The sequence below is a fragment of the Colius striatus genome, chromosome 10 (genome assembly GCF_028858725.1).
Source record: "Colius striatus isolate bColStr4 chromosome 10, bColStr4.1.hap1, whole genome shotgun sequence".
Taxonomy (NCBI): domain Eukaryota; kingdom Metazoa; phylum Chordata; class Aves; order Coliiformes; family Coliidae; genus Colius; species Colius striatus.
Genome location: NC_084768.1, coordinates 10697801 through 10720790, shown reverse-complemented (window position 1 = coordinate 10720790; position 22990 = coordinate 10697801). Strand labels below are relative to the sequence as shown.

The 22990-nt window shown below is 38.7% G+C and overlaps 1 protein-coding gene across 1 annotated transcript; it reads left to right on the top strand.

The window, feature by feature from the left end:
- The first annotated feature begins 375 nt into the window (after positions 1 to 375).
- ASPM (assembly factor for spindle microtubules) lies at positions 376 to 22407 on the top strand. The gene is made up of 26 exons (XM_062003552.1): positions 376 to 678; positions 2185 to 2328; positions 2674 to 4015; positions 5436 to 5534; positions 6250 to 6396; positions 7557 to 7802; positions 7956 to 8023; positions 8535 to 8676; positions 8754 to 8884; positions 9559 to 9734; positions 9835 to 9980; positions 10059 to 10144; positions 10624 to 10842; positions 11375 to 11591; positions 11677 to 11822; positions 11925 to 12053; positions 12950 to 13144; positions 13882 to 15953; positions 16748 to 16907; positions 17580 to 17729; positions 18036 to 18227; positions 18660 to 18852; positions 19582 to 19736; positions 20637 to 20813; positions 21836 to 22008; positions 22088 to 22407. The coding sequence occupies exons 1-26, from the start codon at positions 376 to 378 to the stop codon at positions 22191 to 22193; spliced, it is 7314 nt and encodes a 2437-aa protein (XP_061859536.1). The 3' UTR covers positions 22194 to 22407.
- Positions 22408 to 22990: the final 583 nt, after the last annotated feature.

Here is a 22990-nt window from a genome sequence, read left to right as displayed (position 1 = left end):
GCACCCTTTCCTGGTTCCTCACGGGAATTAACGTCATCCTAGCTCAATCCAGCACAGTTTGGTTTTCGGTTTATTCGGGTTTTTAATTACTGCGGGAAGAGCTCCAGCACCGAGGCTGGCTGCCGGCTCCGTTCCGAGCCTCAGCACCGGCATGGCGAGCGCCCAGGACCGCCGCACGGTGGCGCCACCGTCCGGTCCCGGCCCCCTCGTGCGGTTTAAATCAAACGCCCCTCGCTAATTGGCGGAGGGGCGGGCGCGCGCGGGGATTGGCGGGCGCGCCGCGTTTAAACGGGCGGGCGGAGGCGCGGCGGTTGGCGCCGGGAGGGTGTGGGTGGAGGTGCCGCCTCTGCCCATCGGTCTGGTGTTCAGCCACGCATGGCCGCCGCTTTCTTCCCCGGAGGAGCGGCGTGGGACCCGAGAGCCGCCGGCAAGCCTGGGCGGCGGCGCTGGGCCAGGCGCGATGGGGAGGAGGAGGCGGACGAAGAGCCCGCGGTGCTGGTTCTGAGCCACTTCTCGCGGCCACCGTTCCTGAGCTTCGGCAGCCTGCGCGTCGGCGCCGCCCGTACGCGGCTCCTGGGTATCGATAACCCCAACGAGGAGGACGTCGAGGTGATCGTCGACCGCGTCCCGGCTCCCGATCGGGGCTTCAGCATTGACCATCGGCGCTTTTCCGTGCAGGTACCGGGCGGGGAGGGGTTGCGGGAGCCGCGAGTGTGCGCGGGGTGGGTGGATAGGTGAGGGTGACTGTGTGATGGACAGGAGACCCCGCGCCGTGCCCCCCGGGCAGGGGGGCTGGACGGAGGGAGGGCTGAGCCCCCTCGCTCTTGGGCCCCTGCGCCCCGGGAGAAGCGGGACCGCTTTGGCAGTCATTGTCCCCCGGAGATGTGACGTGAGGGGAGCGGACTACGCGTGCAGGCAGCCGAAACGTGCACCCTGCTGGGGCTGGTGCTTGTTTGCTGTCTCGCCGTTTCCTTTGGAGGGAGAGAACTGGAACTTTAGACGGCAGGGTGAGGCTTCTCGTAATTGGCCAGCTTTACCGTATAAGCGTGTGTCGAATGAGTTTGTACGTTTTAATTAAATGCAGTTGCCTGAGGAGGTGGAACTTGAAATGGTCGAGAGTTTGGTCATTTTCACTCTCTTTGATTTTGTCCGAGTGTAGTGGGTCTGGAATGGTAGTGAATTTCCACAGCAGCTCTTGCAGTGCTGTGCTTACTGTTGATGTCAACATTATGACTGCTGCTTGCACAGCATCAGGGCTGTCCCTCCAGCATTCCTTCCCCCATCTTCACCAATAGCTGTGGCTGGGCACAATCTTGGGAGGGACCACAGCCAGAACAGCTAACCCAGACTGACCAAGGAGATATTCCATACCATATGACATCAGCTCAGTAATATAAACTGGGGGAGAGGAGCAGGAAGGGGAGGCGAGATTCATTTCTGGCCTTCCAAAAGCAACTGCTACCGAAGCCCTGCTTCTCGGGAGGTGGCCGGACATCCCTGCTGATGGGGAGTAACAGCTTTATCTGCTTTTACTCTGCTTCCCGCATATGCGACTTTGCTCTTTCTTTATTAAACTGCTTTTTATCTCAACCCAAGGGACTCCCATCTTATTTTCTCCCTTCCCTGGCTTGCTGGGGAGGTGGGTGATAGAGTGGTGTGGTGGGCACCTGGCATCCAGCCAGGATCAAACTACCACACTGAGTTTTTTGACCCTTCTCTAGTGTGTTAGTATTGATATCAGCAGAGCAGCAAAATGATATAGTAGTTAGTGCCCACTGTATGTGAAGCATCTTCACATAGATCATGCATAGCTCCACGTCTTCCTTCATCATTTTCAGCATCTTTGTTTTTATTCAACGACTTTGTGGTCAGACCTTATCTTTGCATGGCATTTCACTAAAAGAACTGTCACTTTTTTTTTAGATTCAGCTATGGTACTAAAATTCAACCTATGATTATTATTCCATATATAATTTTCTCAAAATTATGTTACAATATTTTTGATAGAGACTGTTTAAATTTACACATCAGAGGGGAAAACTGACATTTAAACATTTAACAATTGTTTATCACTTCATATTGTCTGAATATGTTAGTTGTATATCCTACTTCTTGTTTGATTTGATTACTCTGTCTTTGATGTTACCTAAGTGCTAGATATTAAAATTTCTTTTTCTCCACTAGTCAGGACAAAGAATCTTTATTAATGTAACATGGATGCCATTAGAAGAAGGAAAAGTCAGAGAACTGATAACTTTTGTTATTAATGGCATTGTAAAACATCAAGCTGTGCTCCTGGGTGTTGCTGAACAGCCTGTGAAGAAAAAGGTGAGTGTGCATTAATTACATATTTTGATTCTACTACTTTGGCATATGTGACACAAATACTATTCTTATTAGTAGAAAGTTCAATGAAGACGAATTAAAAATTGAAAAATTATACTGTCTGACCCTACTGTCTTTAAAATTTTTTCAACTGGATTGGAAAGTAAATACTGATGCACTACAGCTTAGAGAAAAAAACAAAAACATGACCAGAAATATCTGGTTTCAAGCCTGCAAATAACTTTTGATGGGTTTTGGACTAGGTATAGTACTTTTGGATTTTGAATGACACACATAAAAGTATGTAGAAAGCCAACATACTAATTTCTATTTGTGATTCCTTTTCAGAAAAGTCTCTGGGATATTATAAAAAAGAAAAATCCTTCAGAAACACCTGCTTCAATAAAAGTTAAAAGAAGTACTTTGAAGGTTAAAAATGTTGATAAAACCTTTCAAGTTTCACAGAAGGGGAATAGACTTAGAAGCCCGCTTCAGCCATGTGAAAATTATAACACAAAGCAAAGTAATTTATCCCCAGGAAATGACTCTTCTAATGGCTCAGAAAATAAACTGCCAATATCACCTATTGCCCCAGTGCTGGAGGAACCCCGTACTCCTGTTGGCACACCTCTTGCAATGAGAAGGTCTACTATGTTATCAGATGTTGCTGCTGTAAATGAGGAGTTATTGCCAGAAGTAGGCAGATGTAACATCAAGAAAATTGTTAATGAGCACAAGGAATTAAAATCAGAAAGTGCATCCGGTTCTGGTGTAGCACAGCTGCCAATTTCAAACAATGAAGTAATCCTTAATTGTGTACTCTCAGCGGTTTGCTCTCCAGAATACTCAGCATCTGTAACTGGCTTAAGTACTAGGAGAATTTTAAGTCCAGATTCTTTTGTAAATAACAGTTATCCAGGGGATATAGATACGTTTCAGCAGCCTGTTCCCATTCTGTCACCTGATCAATTTCTGAAAGACAGTTTGTCAAACAATCAATCAATGACTCCTAAACTGGAGCGGGCTTTAATAGCGACCACTACAGAGACTTATGTTGTAAAGAAATGCCCACACTCAAAATGGAAAAAAAGTGAAGATGTACAGCAAAAACCACACATTCGTATAGAATGCAACTCTGAGGTGCATAAAATAGAATCACAGGTGCTTTGTTACAACAAACCCAATGGAAAGCCCATCAGTTTTCCATCTACAGGGAAACTTCAGACTCGCAATTCTTCTCAGAAAGAGCAACCCAAAAAGCGTCCAATTCTGTCTGCCACCGTCATCAAAAAAAAACCTGATGCTGCTGAAGAGAAAAGAATGGAAACCCTCCAGCCCAAATCCAAAAAGTGCCTTAATAAAGCCCTAACGGACTGTGATACTGTGGTACCTGTACATACAAAAGCAGAAATATCTAGACACCTTCCAGTTATAGGTCCCATTTCAGCTGAAAACAAGTGTCACAATGAGAAAGTAAATGTATCTCCTGCTGAATCAACTTCTTTGTGTCGTAAGAGGAAACATGAAATCTATGTAGAAAGTAGTAGAGCAACAGCTCCAGCGCATGTGGAAGAAGTGGAAAGAAAAAGAGCTCTTACATCTAAAGTGGACAGTAAAACATGTGCTACTATGAGACCATCAGCCTTCAAGCCTACAAACCGAGAGCGAGTAGGGCACAGAAAGCAATCTGGTGAGCAGTATTTCCTTCATTTACCCCTTACTGAAAGATGCCTTTCGTTATGAAACATGTATAGTTAACTGGACTGTTGAAAAAACATTTCCTATCTGGAATGTTTCCTGTCTCTGCAGTTTGTGATATCCGCATGGTAAGAACTTGAGCAGTAGGTCAGAGTTTTGCTTATGTAATTGGCTTCAAATTTATTTACCTTGGTTTTTTAAACCTTGTTAATGACAGTAGCTGGAAAAGTACCTGGCAGTTCTTGTGCAGAGCCTTTCTTATGTAATTAATACTTACTAGACACTCACTGCACGAGATTTGTCATATGTAGACTTACCATTGTGAAAATTTGAGTTCATTGATGTTGTCATGTGCTTACTAATATGTAGTTCCAAAGATTCATTCATGCTGCCTGCTTTTTACTGACTAATTAGCTTGTTGTCAGCCTTTCTGCTTTTACAGTTTGCCACTTCTTTCTTGCTTGAAGATAAGAAGCTGACTTCTTGTATTTCAGTGTGTTTTTGTCTAAATGTTACATTCCCAAATATGCTCTGAGATAGAAAAAAGAATGAGGGTCTGTAACTGAAGAAGCATTTAATGTACAGAATCTTCATGCAGTAACTGCAATATAACAGGGAAAATCCACCGTGGATTTCAGATCAAAATAACATAGGAAATGTTATTTAATGTTCAAATGATCTTTACTGTGATCTAGATTAGATTTGGAGCTTTCAATAATGTACTTCGATTTCAGGCTTTTTAAGACTATCTGCATAAAAATGCTCTTGGTTTCTAAAGTACTATCTTGTCAGGGAGTGTCAGGCAGCAGCTATAGTCCCATTTGCAACAGCACACTTTTTAATCCTTCATTTGGTATCAATGGGACAAAACGATTGTGCTGAAAGTGTATATTTTTATGTGTTGAGAGATCATAAAGTCTAGATCTGCTTTTTTTTTCATGTGTTTTAAGTCCTTCATGGCAGTAACCCCAACTAACTTAGGTCAGGATGATCTGAAAGGAATATCAGTGTAGTATGCCATTTAACTGTTGGAAGAGGTGAGTCAAGCCGCAGTCATACATGCCTCTTACCTGAGATGCTTATAGAATGTACGTTTTCACATGTTCTCATGAACGTGTTTTTGCCGATTAATTACCTCAGTGTTTCTGGCTGTGTGACAATGAATTGCAAACAGTACATTTTCTTAGTGTGCAGAAGAACTATGAAATACAATAGCTCTTAGTTTCTCTTGAGTATTTTTCCCTTTTGATTGTAGTCAAACTGCTTTGCTTAACTTTTTCCATCAAAAAGAGTTTATTGTTAGTTTGTATGAGTCCCTGGGGAATAACTCCAGTTCTATGCCGTATATGTGATATGAACTTTTATACATGATTTTTCACTGACATGTTTGTTGTTGTTATTTGTGCTTGTAGGTTCACTTCAGAAAGCATCCAAAACTACCAACAGAATTAGTAGACCTGTCCCTGGATTGGCTCAGTCTCACCTGACCTTTGTGAAACCACCAAAAACAGGTAGGCAGATCTCTGAAATTTAGTAGAGGCGTATACCCTGAACTAAATGTCACAGTTGCGGTACTGTGATTGGTAAGACCCAGCTGGTTAGAGCTGAAGTGAAAGATTGTACCTACAATGATTCAATATCTAGTAGAAAAGTATATGTAAACTTTCATATTTTACTTTGACTACTGTAAAAAAATTGATTGCAACACATGGCCACCAGAAGGTACATGTTACTTTACTCCATTTTTTCCTGTAATGTGTTACTGGTACCTGTTGGTTATCAGTGAAATGCCTCTTCCATATCCAATAACATTTTAGTACAACAACAGATCACGTAACAAGACAAAACTTCTTACCACAAACATGCTGATTTTGCAGAGCTAATCATACTAAGTTGATGAGATCATAAAAATGCATCAATAAAATGGTTCTTTCTGGATGTAATGCGACTTAGCTTGGTTTTGTCCGAAGATGTGTGTTGCAAATGACCTGGGTTCTAGAAATCATGTCTTTTAGTGCTTTGCAAACTTCATCCATATTTTGTGGTTGAAATTTATTTAATGATGGCGTATCTGCAAGTCGCTGAAGATTCTACCAATTGGCTGTTTTGTGCTATAGTACTAAATGTAGAATCAAACATCAATCCTTTCCACAATTAAATGCATATTGATTAGCAAACTTTTCAAGACAGGGGGAGACTTATTTTTTTTCCTAAATTATTATGAAGTCATTCCTAGGCACCCAATGCCTTTTGCTGCTAAATACATGTTTTATGATGAACGTTGGAAGGAGAAGCAGGAACGAGGTTTCACCTGGTGGCTAAACTTTGTACTTACCCCAGATGACTTCACTGTGAAAACAAATGCTTCACAAGGTAAGAGTGCAAGAATTTTCACTTTGCTTTTTAACGTTCTTAAACATGTTATGATGTACTATATTAATGGTAGTAGTATTAGCTTAAGCCTAGTCCCAGCTTGTTACTATTTTGTGTAACATTAAACTCTTGGGTAGATTTTTGCATTTTTAGTTTTTATGTGAAACCCTTCTCTCCCTTTTCAGCCTTTGACTTATTACCGTGATAATCATAAACCAAATATTTGATAATGTCTTTCAGTGGCAGTTCTTCTAGAAAACACGAAACATGCTAAACAAAAAGCAGTTAATAATCACGAACCAAGTATTTGGTAATGTGTTTCAGTGGCAGTTCTTCTGGAAAACATGAAATATGCTAAACAAAGAGCAGTTGTCATATTGGAGACATTGATGTCCACACCAGCAGAATCTTGACAACAGACTAACCCTTCCCAGAGTCCTGTTTTCCCCGTGTGATCAGTGTGGATGCCACACTTGCTCACACCAAGCACAGCATACCACACACCTAAATGAGGAGTGTGCTCTGCAACCAAAAATACACACTGGAACATGTAACTTAGGTGCTTCTCAGAGGATGTTTGGTAGGGAATCCCCACCTGCTGAAACACATTATACCTGTCACTTTACTAAATTGATGGTAATGTACATTTTCATTTGTCTTTAGCTTTAATCTAAAAAATGTAAGATGATACAATTAATCTTAAAACTGAATTCCTAGCACTACTCAATTATGAAATGTTTGACTAATATATATGTACTTGACAATACATGTTTAGTGCAACAGCTGATAAGCTTCCTGAGGAATAAAATAATGTAAAGAAGCTTGAACACAAAAAGTTCCACTTAGACACAGGGGAAAATCTCTTTGGTGTTGAGATGAGGGAGCCCTGGCACAGGCTGCCCAGGGAGGGTGTGAAGGCTCTTTCTCTAGAAGTCTTTGAAACCTGCCTGGACATGTTCCTGTGTGACCTGATCTAGATGGACCTGCTTTGGCAGAGGGATTGAACTAGATGATCTGTAAAGATCCCTTCCAACCCCTACCATTCTGATTCTATGAGCAGTCAGAAGAAAAATAACAAAACATCAACTTAAAGAAGAAAAATAAGTGGGCAAAGCTCCCTTTGAGATGTAAATGCATGCTTTTTGTGTGTATTTAAACAGTCAGTGCATCTGCTCTTATCTTGGGAGGAGAGACTCATCATAAAACCAGTGTTCCTAAAGCACCAACAAAAGATGAAGCATCTCTGAAAGTTTACACGGCTCGTCGTAAGCTTAATAAGTTACGACATGAAGCTTGTCGACTCTTTAACTCTGAAGCAATGGTTAAAGCTATTAAGAAGCTGGAAGTTGAGATTGAAACTAGACGTTTGCTAGTTCGTAGAGACAGACACCTGTGTAAAGATGTAGGTAAGAACACTAAACCTTTTTAGCCTTTCTTCTTGTTAGTAAAAGAAAAAGGAATTATTCATATGCTAAGTTGATCTGAAACCAATTGAGAGAAGTTTTTACTGTATTATGAACTGTTGGCCAGATGTAATATTACAGGATCCTCTCTTGCAGGAGAGAGGCAGAAAATCCTTAACTGGCTCTTATCTTACAACCCTTTGTGGCTGCGGATAGGACTGGAGGTAAGTGCAGACTTTATGACCTATAATAAAAATTTAAAAGACAAGAAACTTTGTAGTTTCTGTTTTAATAATCCAGGTAGGTTCACTTCAGTAGTTGGATATTTACATCTCTTAAATTATCACAGGAGGCTTGCTTTAGAAAGATGCCTACCTTATTAAAAAGGAAAGTACTTAATCAAGGAAAGTGAAGGTTAACTCCCTTGCCAATAACACAAAATCAACTTTCCTGTCAGTTTCATTCTTAACTGGAGAAAAATGCAGTTTTCTTAAGGAAGATCCTGAATGATTCCTCAGATGCAGATGATCATACATGTTTTGAAATGACCTTGAATATTCTGAAATCTCCTTTGGTTTTATCCTTCAGTGACTGATATGAAAAACTTACTTTCTTGGAGATTAATTCCCATTTACTACTTGAGAATTTCAGTAAAGTATGTTATTCAAATTATTCCTCATAGTATTGGAAGCAACTTTAAACTGTTCTGCCTTTTTTCCTCTTCTTTCATACCAGACTGTTTATGGAGAACTGATAGCTTTGGAGAGTAATAGTGATGTTACAGGTTTAGCAATATTTATCCTGAACCGCTTGCTTTGGAACCCTGACATTGCAGCTGAATACAGACATCCCACTGTGCCTCACCTTTACCGAGAAGGTAACTCTGCTTCCAAAACCAGGTCAGTTTTAGCACATACTACTTGAACTAGTGCTTAAAGTTCTATCTTTTTTTAGGTCATGAAGAAGCTTTGTCAAAATTCACACTGAAAAAATTGCTGCTGTTAGTTTGCTTTCTGGATTGTGCCAAACGGTCCAGAATGATTCACCATGACCCTTGCCTCTTTTGTAAGGATGCAGAGTTCAAGGTAAGAAAGCTGTGATTTGAGATCTCCCTTGAATATTTTCCTATTTAGATTTTTTTATATTATATTTTTTTTAATCTATGTACTTCAACAAGTTTTTGACTGTTCAGCCTTTTGCATGACTATTCTCAATATACCACCTCAGAGTCATGTAAAGGAATTATCAAGAAAATGTTGATATATTAGTCCTGTAGGAAGGACTCCATTGTCTTGTGTTATCTATCTTCCCTCTCTAAGTATAAATGTCTCCACTATTTTGAAATATTACTTTAACATACTGCAACTGATAATGAACTGCAAGTCAGTTTGGGCTTTTTTGGTTTGTGTGGATTTTCTTGGTGAGAGAGACTGGGCAACATCTGCCATACAAAGGCTTTGATTAAAAAATGTGGTCAAATCAAATCACCTTTGCTTGGAATTGTATTATGTAGGCAGACAGACTGAGGAAAAAAGTCTTTCTGAGTTTGTTGGTGCTTTCAGTGACACAATAGCCAGGTGTGATGAAAATGAAAGCTGTGTGAACTGTATTAAAAACAATATTTAGAAAAAGTATTAATTATTATTTTAAGCATTAGATAAGGAAATATGGAATGCAATTTGGTGGGGGGAGCAAGGAATGAAAATTGTATTCTGCTTGCCGCATATTGCAGCATTATCTTCCTCTCTTTAACTTTTAGGCTAGCAAAGACCTTCTGCTTGCATTTTCTCGGGACTTCCTGAGCGGTGAAGGTGATCTTTCCCGCCACCTCGGTTTCTTAGGGTTCCCTGTCAGCCACGTTCAAACTCCACTTGATGAATTTGATTTTGCTGTGACCAATCTGGCTGTGGACTTACAGTGTGGCATTCGTCTTGTGTATGTTGATACAGAAGTATTTTGAACTACTTCTTTTGATTTATGCAGTAATTTATATGAGCTCAGCTAAGGCATTAAACTGTGAAATTCCCTTTCTTAGGAGAACGATGGAACTTCTCACTAAAAACTGGAGTCTTTCAAAACAACTGAGAGTTCCTGCAATAAGTCGTCTGCAAAAGATGCATAATGTTGACCTTGTTCTGAATGTCCTCAAAGAGCATGGAATTCTCCTGAGAGATGAAAATGGTAAGGCCTAGAAATGGGAATTATTTTAAGTGCATCAGAGGACTAGTGCACCTGTTAATTCTTTGGTTTATTTGATAGGTACTTCAATTGACTGCAGGGATATTGTGGATAGACACAGAGAAAAAACATTAGCTCTCCTGTGGAAAATTGTCTTTGCCTTCCAGGTATTACTCAATTACTTTGTTACTAATTACAAATGAGAGGTGATGAAAACACCAGTCTTTCAGGAATATTTGTTGTCTGTGAAAGCCTCTACTAATACAATTTTAGCCTATGGAGTGATCTGCTTTCTATTGTTTAAGTTGCCATGCAAACTTTTACCTATATAATGCTAAGTGTTCCCTGTCAATAAAGTTTAGATACCATTCTAATCATGCTTGTGTGCATACATACAAATTTTTTGAAGAAACTTAACTTTGGCGTTTAGGCTGTATACCAACAGATTTGATAATTAAAAGAATGTTGGTCTCAAAATGCTGGTAACTGAAAAGGGCGTTTTGAGGTGACACTGACAGACCATTATAGAGTAACCTCTGAAGCTGTAGCTCTTTTTTCCATTTATCTGAAACGGTCAATTTGAAGACAGATTCTTGAAATAGGAATTAAGTTTTCCTGCAGTGACAGGTTTTTTTCTTCCTATTAGGTGGATGTTTTTCTTAATGTGGAACAGTTAAAGGAAGAAATTGAGTTTTTAAAGAACACATACAAGAGGAAAAGAAGATTAGGTGCTCTCAGGGCTTTTACAGATTTTTGCGGAGCACAAGAAAATAACAGCATAAGTAACTCGCCTCAAAGTTACAGTGAAAATGTGAACTTGCTGATGGAATGGGTTAATGCTGTTTGTGGCTTTTACAGTATCAAGGTAAATAGTTTGGTGTGCATTTCAGCAAACCCATCTCTTGCTATCTTAAGAATGTTTATTCTTTATAGAGCAGAATTCTTCCAAATAGAAAATATTTTTTGTTCTTCCCGAGAAGAGAAACCCTCTTCAGAGACATGTGTCTGGTCAGGGTACAGGCACACCTGCTAATTTTCCTGAGGGGTAAAATAGAGGACTTCAGACTGACACAAGTTCAGGACTTATTTCTGCACTGAGTTCTTACTGCAGAGTTTCTTTAGAGTCCCTCTGGAGAAAGATTGCTTTCTTTTTGGTTCCTTAAATGTTTCCTTTGGAAATTCACTGTTTAAAGATTCACACTTCTTTGTTTCTGGTTTCTCACAGCTGTATGTCACTGTACAGTGAATATTCAAAGGAAGCACTAGCTACAGAAATGTTGTTTAAAAAAAAAATTGCAGTTAGTTACTTTTGAGGTACAAGAGAAATTCCATATTCGGTTTGTACTGATGAACTGGTTCCAGCAGGAACTTGTATCTTACTGTATTTTATTTAACAGGTGGAAAATTTCACAGCGTGTTTCTCAGATGGTAGAGTACTATGTCATTTGATTCATCACTATCATCCATGTTACGTGCCTTTGGAAGCTGTGTGCCAACACACAACTCAAACAGTAGAATGCTCGAGAACTCATACAGTGGGACTAAACTCTTCCTCCTCATCCTCTTCAGAGTCTGATACTTCTCTAAATGTCATGGAAGGAATGTTTGACCCAAGTGAGTTATTTGATGTACACAAGTTAATGTTAAATCTATTTCTCTTATGCACAAATTGATGTGACAAACGTCTCTCATTGCAAAGCTGGAACTGGCTCAGCCCTATACAAGGAACTCTTGGACAATGAAAGGAAAAACTTCCAACTGATCAATGCTGCAGTTTCTGACCTAGGTGGAATACCAGCAATGATTTACCACTCGGATATGTCAAACACAATTCCTGATGAGAAGGTAGGTTGTCTTTAGAGTTGATGTAAGCATGTTCCTCTCTCCTGTGAGCATGTCCTGCTCTTCTCTGAAGCCTTTAACTTGCTGTGTTCTGTGTTTCTATAGGTTGTTATTACCTACCTATCATTTCTGTGTTCTCGGCTTCTCGATCTTCGTCAAGAAACTCGAGCCGCACGATTAATTCAGTCTGCTTGGAGGAATTACAGACTGAAAAGGGAACTCAAACTTTCTCAGGTACTCTTTGTGCAATATTCCTAGCTTCTAGTTTGAGAAATACTAAATAAAGATTATATATACACTGTCTGAAGCATACAGGTTTGCTAGAATAATGTTGGCATTTAAATTAACGACTACCATCTTTATTAACAAAATACATGGTGTCCTCGGTGGTTCAGTATACTAAATACTTTAATTTCAAGGCTATTCTGAAGTGATCACATTTATTTAAAGGCTACTGTTCTTTCCTTTGTGGTCTGATTAAAGTATATCACGCCTTAAGTCATTTTCCCAGTATTTCAGATATAAACCAGTCACACTGCTCCCTTAAAGTGAGTAGTTAACTTTTAATTCCTATTGTCCACAGATGAAAAAAGTTATTAGATTTTCTGCATGGCTTTATTTTTGTTCAGGAGCTAAATTTTACCAGTGTCTTCAGTTAAATCCGATGAGCTCTGATAACTTGTTTCTTCTTTTTCTGGTAGTTATAAGGTCTTACGATGATTTTAAAACTATGACACCATTAAGGTTGATAAATGCTACCATTGTGTCTGAGGTACATATGGGATGTCAGAACAGTGTTTAAGTGAAATATAACTTTTTAAATAACTAACGGGAACTAAAATTGAAGTTTAAAAATAAGTTGCTTAGGAGTGCTGAAAAATTTGGGTATCAAAGAGGAAGAGCTGTGAAGGTGAGAGAATGCAAGAATTCAGTGATACCACCCTTTTACAAAGAACTAGGTGGTGAAATAAATGTTCTCTCACAGGAGAATTCTTTTACTAGAGTAAAGCAAAGCTGTGGCAGCGACAAGCCTAATTTTTGTGAGGTTGGTTTAGATAGTTATTTTAATATATGAAAATGAGTGAAAATCCTAATCCTGAGTATTGAGTGGAAATGTGCTTTTTTTGTAGGAAAGAGACAGAGCTGCTCGGATAATTCAAAGGTCTGCAGTAAGTTTCTTGTCTCGTCGACGCAACCTAAAGAAAGCAAATGCAGCAATTCTCATCCAGAAGCACTGGAGAAGATACTTGGCCATGATGCCTTTATTAAATCTGAAAAAGAGAAAACTGGAAGAAGCCAGAAGTAAATCTGCTACAGTCATCCAGGTATAATATGATCTAAAGTGAGATTACACAGCAAGGAAACCCTCTGTAAGAAAAAGGCTTTCCTAGGGTGACTTGTTCTGCTTGCAGCAACTAATGTCTTCATGAAATATACAACTTCCCCCATCTCACCTTTGAAATGTTTCGATAACTTGTCTGTCTTCAGAGAGAAATGGTAATGTACTATTAAATCAATAGTGCTTCCTACTTAGTACGTGTTTTAATATACCATAAACATTGAAACACTGGGCCTTAAGCCACTCAACATAAGGACTGATCAGATTGTGCTGGCTTGCCTCTTTGCAGTTGCTGAACATTACTTAGAGAAGGTTTTGGAACAAAGCTTAACTCTTTTAGTGTTTTGCCACCTGTAGTGGGCACTCTCGGAATGGCAGACATCAGTTACCAAAAGTTAAGTCAGTTTCTCCAGGTGTTTTCCGCACTATTGCCCAAAGCTAAAGTCTAAAGAGTTTTTTGGAATTGGACAGTAAAGAACCACAGATTTATCAAATAGTTTAAAAGGAAATCTTTTGTTGCCAGAATAAATTTAGCTTTATCCTAGAATTTAAAATGCTTTGCAAAGCAATGATTCAAGCATTTGGCTTTAGTTTTTGGGGGGTTTTGTTGTTGTCTGTTTGGGTTTTGTTTTTTAGCATAACTGGTTGGTAGTCATCAAATTTAAATTTAACTCGAAAAATACGATGCAGACAATAGTAAATGTTCTGCTTTTTTTCCTGCAGGCTTATTGGAGGAGATACTCTGCTAGGAGAAGATATTTGCAGCTAAGATACTATGTTATTTTTGTACAAGCAAGTATAAGGATGGTGAAGTCTGTTGCTGCATATAGGAAGTTGAAAGGAGCTTGCATAAGAATTCAAGCTGTAGTTCGAGGCTATCTTGTCAGGAAACAAGTACAGAAGTGGAGGGAGGCTGCAGTATTTCTCCAGGCATGCTACAGAATGAGAAGGGACAGGCAACGTTATTTAAGCATCTGTAGGGCTGCCGTTGTCGTTCAACAACGTTATCGTGCATACAAAAAACAACAGTGTCAGAGACAGGAGTTCTTGCAAGTTAAGAAAGTGGCTGTGTGCTTACAGGCAGCCTACAGGGGTTACAAAGCACGCAAAAGGCTGAAGCTTGAATATAGAGCTGCTATTAAAATTCAGACTGCTTTTAGAGCTCACGCTGCAAGAAGGAAATACAAGGCAGTGATTCAGGCCTCCATTGTGATTCAGCAGTGGTACAGAGCTTGTAAGACTGGTAACAGGGAGAGGCTGAACTTCTTAACAACAAGAGCGGCGACGCTCTCTTTACAAGCAGCTTTTCGTGGCTGGAAGGTGCGAAAGCAAATTCGAAGACAACGTTTTGCTGCTACTAAGATACAGTCTGCCTTCAGAAAATTCATGGCTCTGAAAGAATTCAGACTCTTGAAGTGTGCTGTGCTTACTGTCCAAAGGCATTACAGAGCCAGTGTTATAGGCCAAAACCAACGGCAAGAGTATGTTCAGCTGCGGAACTCTGTAGTGTGTCTTCAAGCGATATGGAGAGGGAGAGCTGTGAGAAAAACAATTCAGAAGAAACATTATCATGCAACAATTATTCAGTCCTACTACAGAATGCATGTAAATCAGCTAAAATATAAGAAGCTAAGACAAGCCACTGTAGTGATTCAGAAATACTACAGAGCTTACTGTATGAAAAAAACCCAACGTACAATTTATCTGAAAACAAAGGCAGCTGTGTTAGTCTTGCAGTCTGCTTACCGTGGGATGACTGTGAGGAAGCAACTGAACAAACTAAACAAAGCAGCTACAACTATACAAGCTGCCTTCAAATCTTACCTGGTCAAAAAGGACTATGGAAGACTTAGATGGGCAGCGATAGTGGTTCAAAGGCGTTACCGTGCCGTTATTCACGCCAAATGTCAGAAGGAGAAATATTTAGCTTTAAAAAAAGCCACAGTCAAAGTGCAGGCAATTTACAGAGGTGTAAGAGCTCGTCGACGAATTCACTGCATGCATCAAGCAGCTCTCTGCATTCAGGCCACATTCAAGATGCATCACACGGCCATAAAATATCAGACAATGAGAATGGCAGCAATTATAATTCAAAGGCAATACAGAGCATTTTGTTTAGGCAAAGTACAGCGTAAAAAATACTTGAAACTGAAGCAGTCTGTCATTGTCCTTCAGGCTGCCTTTAGAGGCATGAAGGTCCGACAGGACTTAAAAACTATGCATCAGGCAGCAGCAGTGATACAGTCTTACTATCGAATGTACAGACAACAGCTGGATTTCAGAAGATTATTGCTGGCAACCAGGCAGATTCAGCAATGGTTCCGTGCTTGTAGGGAGCGAAATGCACACGTTCACAACTATAGGGTTGTGAGAAGTGCTGCACTGCTTATTCAGGCTGCGTTCCGTGGTATGAGAGCAAGAAGACTGATAAGATCTATGAATCAATCTGCCAAGCTTATTCAAAGAAGATTTAGAACTTTCCTTGCAAGAAAACATTTTCTTTCCCTTAAGACAGCTGCTATTGTAGTTCAGAGAAAATACAGGGCAACGAAACTAGCAAAGAGTACACGTCACCAATATCTGTCCATCGTTAATGCTGTGGTAACCATACAGTCTGCTTATAGAGGCTTTGTGGTGAGAAAACAAATGAGGCAGGTGCATCAAGCTGCTACAGTCCTTCAGGCAACGTTACAAATGCGTAAAATTGACATTTCTTATGAAGCTGTCAGGCTGGCCTCCGTAACCATACAGCAACATTACCGTGCCTACAGGGAAGGGAAGTGTGTGAGAGAAAGGTACTTAAAGCTGAATTTGATAAAAATATCTGTACTTTCAAAGCTTTTATAATACCATTGTTTAGTCCTGCTTTGCACTCTGTCAAATGCTTATAGATTCTCAGGCTCTGAGCCTGAAGTATGTGTTTAATGCACATAAATGTAATCCTGTGGATGCAGGTGTTTTGCACCAGACTTTTCTTATGCTTAAATATTTTTCTGGACATGAAGCTGCCTCTCAAACCTCAATTTTGCATGTTAGGGATCTAGAAAGGGTAAGCCTTGATCTTTTCCCTTCACCTTTTTTACAGGAGGAATATTCTGGGTACTGTTGAAATTCCAATATATAACTAATAGAATAATTTTTCTATTTTAGTGCGTAATAGAATAGTTAAACTACTTTGTGTAGTTGAGAACTGTGTCTTCTGCCAGTAGCAGCAGAAGATGCTGTTTAGGGAGAGTACATTATCCTGACCACTTTCATGCTTGTTAGATTGACAAAAGATCCATAAATGGATAATAAAGGGAATAAGCAAGGATATAAATTTCTAGCGTCCATAACCTATCTAATGCCTTTAAACTGCTGTCTCCCTTCCCAGACTCCTTGCTTAGTAAGTTCTGGAATTATATATTGTGGGAAAAGAGCAGTCCGTCTGCCAATGTTGCTGGCTAGCCTCATGTTCCAGGGGTCCAAGATTTGATTGATAACAGCTCTGCCTTCACAATAGCTATATTAATAACTTTCTTACCTTAATAATGCAAATGTTCTTAATATTTGGGAAAAAAAACCAACCTTCAGTGCATTTTTGTGTTAGGTTTTTGAAAATGAAGTTCTCTGCACTTACCATTCAAAGAAGATGGAGAGCAACCCTTACTGCACGAGTGATTCAACATCACTTTCTGTCAACTAAGAATGCTGCTGTTAAGATTCAGTTGGCATATAGACAGTACAGGGCCAGAAGGCTTTTAAGAAAGGTATGTTTTTGCTTTTACTCTGCTATGATATGATTGTTGAAAAATTTTCAAATTGAGTGAATTATGTCATCAATATTAATATGCAGAAGTGTAGAAAAGAAAAAAGAGGGGCCCAGGAAAAAGATTGATTGTTTGGATCAGGACAGTTCAGTCTTCAAAACAGGAAATTTCTTTTTGCTTTCAGCAATGTGGTTGATTCTTGTTCTCAAACAATTCCAGTTGTTGAATTACCCCTGTCTATACTGATAGCAAGAAAAACTGATCACTTGTCAAACTCATTCTTGTTGAATGCTTTGAGAGTCTAGTAGGTCAGAAGAGATAGATCAGAATACAGCTTGACCCTTTTCTCACAATCCATTTAGTGCTGAAATAGATTTTCGTTGTTGGGTGAGGGGTTTTTTTCAGCTTCTGAGATCTTTGTGGCTTCACTGTAACTGTTGCTTCTGCACACACACAATTAAACTGTTCTCTGCTATATGTTAATGTTGTTGCCTACAATCACTTATCTGTGTTGTTTAGAGACTAGTACTGAAGGTAGCTTACTTTAGTCCCGAGGTAATGAATTCTGAGGCAATTCTTCAGCATCTGATAGTGTATTCTTCAGTCTTTACACTGAAGATCAGCTACCTCGCAGTATGAAAATTAATGATCTGTTTTGTTTTCTTTGTACAGATTTCAGAAGAGAAACAAAGGAAGAGACTACTTTATTTTACAGCAGCTGCATATCATCATATTTCTGCAATTAAAATTCAAAGGGCATATAGGATTCACCTGATCTTAAAACTTGCACAAAAACAGATCTCATCTGTTATTATAATCCAGGTTAGTCTAACTGAAGTCATAGTTTTGTTTAACATAGTCCAATTTCTTTTCTGTCAGCTAAGGTGTAGCACTAAGGCAGTAGTTCCTTCTCACTGCTTCTAAGTAAGGTTTTGTGTTGCATTTCAGCTGTCCTGAGGCCATTCAGAGCTCTGTCATCGTGATTATAAGTGCCAGTGATGTTTATAGTGCCTGTATCTGCCAGAGCTCACATTAAAATAGTTCTTATTTTTTTTGTATCAATGCTTGTATGGGAAAAGGGAATTTAGGGAGAATGAATAAATAGAAAGGTACTTTAATTTTAAACAGAGATGGTTCCGAGCAAGAATGCAACAAAAGACATTTTTAAGAGATTACCGAAGAATCAGTCAATTACAACGTGTGATTCGAGGCTGGCTAAACCACAGACGTGATGCAGCAACCACAATCCAACGAGCTGTGCGAAGGTTCCTTGCCTGCAGGCGCAGGAGGAGATTTGCAGTTGGGATAATGAAATTTCAGGTAAACATCTCCTGTAAGACAATGAAAATTTAATAATCATTTACTGTAATTTTCATACATTTCTTTTTTCATTTTCCTCTCGTGGATTCTTGGGGAGAGGAAAGGTGTTTACTTTGATTGGTGAATCTATCAGTGAAATTCCAAGTCAGCTTCAGTTTAAACATCCACAGATAAATGCAGGCAGACTGTGAAGTAATATTAAGCAGATATTAGTTTGAAGTGGCCAGTGTGGCAGTGTGTGTGGAGTGGATGTGTGTGTTTGTCTTTTGTGTTGAAAAATCCAGTATTTGGAAGATTAAACACTTGACTGGTAATTGCTTAAAAATTAAAAACTTTATTAGAAACTTTGTTAGACTTGTGTGAAATTGATTTGAAATGCTAATGGGAGTTCAATTCTATTGTCATTCTCTCTGTGAAATTCTTTTTCTGTAGGCATTGTGGAGAGGATATTCCTGGAGAAAGAGGAATGACACAGCAAAAACTAAAGCTTTAAGGCTTAGTTTAGAAAATGCTAACAAAAAGTGCAGAGAAGAAAACAAATTGTGCAACAGAACTGCAATTGCTATTGAAAACCTTCTAAAACACAAACAACTCTCTTATATTCTTGAAGCATTAAAGAACCTTGGTCAGTATTTTGGTTTATTATAATTGATAGAATTCTGGGATGATAGAAACGGGAATTTTTCAGATGAGAAGAGTTCATGTTGTTATTCAGGCTTTCTGTGTGATTGTACACTAACACATTCACATTTTGAGATTATTGATTTAAATACAATATTCATAGAATCATAGAATGGTAGGGGTTGGAGGGATTTTTAGAGATCATCTAGTCCAACCCCACTGCAGAAGCAAGTCAAGCTAGATCAGGTTGCATAGGAACATGTTCATGCGGGTCTTGAAGACCTTTAGAGAAGGGAGCCCCCACACCCTCCCTGGGCAGCCTGTGCCAGGGCTCCCTCACCCTCACAGTAAAATAGTTTTTTCTTATGTTTAAATGGAACTTTTTGTGTTCCAGCTTCATCCCATTACACCTTGTCCTGTTGCTAGATACCAATATGAAAATGGTTATGTAGAGAAAGGAAAATCTATACGATTCCCTTAATTTCCTGGAAGTCCTAGTAATACTATGTCTTGAATAAGTAAATTATATTTACTACCAGTTCTCTGTGTATTAGTGTGTCTACTTAATTTTTAACTTGGAATATTTAAAACTATTTATTTGCAAATACTTATTTAAACCAAGAATTGGGGATTTTTGTCTTTGAACTTCTTAAAAAGAAGAGAATACTCTGATTTGCAATTAAATTACTTAATCTTCAGATGTTTCAGGCTTGTTCTTCCTTAATTCTCATAGAGGTGGCTACCAGGCTGTCCCCGCTCTGCTGTGAAAATATGGCCCAGAGCAGCGCAATCGTCACTATTTTTGTTCTGATCCGAAGTTGCAACCGGAGTGTTCCATGCATGGATGTGATCAGATATTCAATTCAGGTCCTACTTAATGTTTCAAAGGTAACTTCAGTTTTTTCTACTGCAGGTTTGTAAGGTGTGGGCTACTTTGTTTTAGTATTTAGCCACAAAATATCTGTAAATTTGAAACAGGAGAAATAATAGTTTTGGATTAAAAAAAAAAAAAACAGCCCAGTTTCTGAATTTTACTGATGTTCTTCTGAAACCAAATATCCAATGTGTAATAATAATGATTTCATTTTCTTTACGGCAAAATGACTTTAAACTGATTACATTGCAAGGTATCCCAGGTATCACATGAAATTGTGTAGAAATGCACAAAATAGTGTAGAGATGCAAACCTGTAGAAGTTAGGATAAGCTGTGAAGTTTTTTTATGTTCCAGGAGACACGCCAGTTTTCCAAATTGATGTCATAGAGTAGACTTTATTTACACTTCTTGTTTTCTAACAACAGAATTGATTGTTTTTATAAATACTTGAAGCTTCTATTGCTGTAGTAGTACTGTAGTTATTGGCTCCAAGTTGATTTTTCTAGAGTTTTTTTACCTTGAAATTTAAAATACTTGCTAAACACAGGATTTTTTGTGTTTGTATCCATCCTACAAACATTTGCATTCAAATTATTTTTATTTTATGGAAAACCCTATAAGATTTAGGCTAAACTTATTTTTAATTTTGTCTGAACTTTATCTAATTTATTCCTTTTTAAACTGAAAACAGTTTCTATGGGTTTCTAAACAAGAGGGAGAGCACAAAGAGCAGCTTTCTGGAACCTGTTACAATGGTGTAACGTACAGAAGTGATTTTTATTGCTTGGAGGCCAATTCAACTACAAAATTAATATAGGGGAGAATATGGATATTGCTTTTTCCTCTAATCTGAAAGATATTTTCAAGATCTGTCTATATAACCTCTGTTGTCTTTTTGTTCATGTATAACAGTATGAAAGAACTAGTCAAGCGGTTTATGAAGCAGAAAATTCTATAGAAACATTACTAGACCTACTGCAAATGTACAGAGAGAAAGTAAGGAACAAAGTCTCAGAGAAAGGAGGAACCATTTTCACAAAGACCTGTTGTTTGTTGGCCCTCCTTTCAAAGGACTCAAAAAGAGCTTTGGTAAGACTCCAGTGTTTTGGGTTTACAGATTAGATTTAACATACTTTTCTTGCATGTTTTGGGAATGTTTGTCATTCTTTTTTTCTCCCTCTCTACCATGCCTTTTATTGATGTGATATTAATTATGCCTGTACTTTTTAATTGTGACTTGTAATATTATGGCTCGTAATATTAGTTATGACTCAACTCTGATTTGAAAAACATGCCTTTCTGAGATGCTGAAAACACTTATTATTTTGTGCTTTACTTGGCTGGGTCACCCAGAGCTTTTCAATAAGACATTGAGGTTCTGGTCCTGCAATCTTTGCAAGATTATGATATCACAATCTCTCCTTCCCACAGGGTTTTTTTGACTGTTTAGCCATGGGATAATAGTTTAGTTGCCACTTAAACTTTTATTCTTTTTCTGAAACTTAGCTTCATCTGAAAAGTAAGAGTAAAGATCTTTTTGTTGACAATAAGAACTGGCAAAATGATAGTCCATGACTTAGAGTTGATATACTATTGTAACAGAGACTTACACTCTTTTTGAAAGAGATTTCCTTTGTTAATGCTTATTGCTAGAATCCCTATAAGGTTATCAGGTAGTCTGGGTTCTATGCCATAAATTCATTAGCTGTTTATCTGTCAAATACAAGCATTTAGGTTCTCCAGTCTCCTCTGACCGTTGCACTATTCTTTCATTCCTCTGAAGATACAAACACTAATTTGTGTCTCTGTACCAATCAGTGAAAGCATATGCCAGTGACATGTTGGAAAATTGGTTCTAATGAGAAATTATTAAAATTTGGCTTAAAAGAGCTTGAATTATCTGAGATCTCGAGGCACATCCCAGTTGTTAGGTATTCTGAAAGCATTAGATCTCTGACTTCTTGTGGTGTGCTGGCTTTAAAAGGATTGCACTGTACTTGTGGGTAAAAAGTCAGCCTAAATAATAAACATTCAGTTTTCATTGAAAAAACAACAGATTTCTTGGTTTGTTGCAGTGCTTGTAGTATTAACTGTGTCCTATTTTCACTCAGGAAATCCGAAGCATACCAAGAGCTGTTCCATGCATTCAGAGTCTATATAAACTTACAACTCGTAAACATAAAATGGATGCAGAGAGAACACTTGCGAAGCAGAAAACAAACATGTTCTTAAGTGGAACTTCCTTTGTTCCAGTAACTCTTCCAAGAATAAAAGCAGTTTCAAGGTAAAAGCTTAAAAGTTAGTCTGCTGATTTTACTGGTGCAATGTAGTGTTTGAATGACCAGGCATTAATATTTTCACAGAATTAAGCCAGACTGGTTTCTGAGGAAAGACAACATGCAAGAAATTGTGGATCCGCTGCAAGCAATTCTGATGGTGATGGATACACTCGGTATTGCCCGCTGCTGAAATGTAAATGATGTATATAGAAGTGTATTTGTACAGCAAGTGTATGTATAAGACAGCTAAAAGAAAGCAAAAACGTGTCAAACTACCCTTGAAAATGTTTTTTTCTTTTTTCAAATTGCAATTAGCATTTCTGTACCTTTTTTTTGTACTGTATACAACTTTGGAAATCCCCTTTTGTACTACTACCAAAAGCAATTGTGCAATAAAATCATAAACCCTGGTCCAATAGTATTATTATTTCAACCAATAGTGACTCTTAAAATAGCATGATATTCCTCACTCAGGAAATATTGTAGAGCTCTATTAAAAAAAGAAAGTGGTTTGTGTGGGACAGTTATATTGGCTTGTGTGATCTGGAGAGGTATAGGGAAGGAGGGAGGGATGCATAGTCTGGGGTTTAAAACTGGCTTCTGCTTTGGGACAGCTTGAGTGTACTTTCTAATAAGATTTTGAGGAATGATGTGTGAACGTAGGGGAAAAAATGGTTATAATTCCCAGCTTTTAAAAAACAGGAGAAGATTATGATGGAACAACGGGGTGTTGTAAGGGGAGAATGTAGAAAACCTAACATGGTATTTTAAGGGAGGAGATTTGCGAGTACTTTCTTCCTGTCAGCTGAGAAGCACCTGCAAGCATATATCTCACCTGGCTGAGTACATGGTGTTCATGACGGCATCTACTTTAAATTCTCTTGTGCCCTGGAATTGCATTTTCTTAGAGGACTGCAAAGAAAATATAAACTAAACTTTGTACCATCCTACTCCCAAATTTAAAGATTATGCCTCCCATAAGTGGAA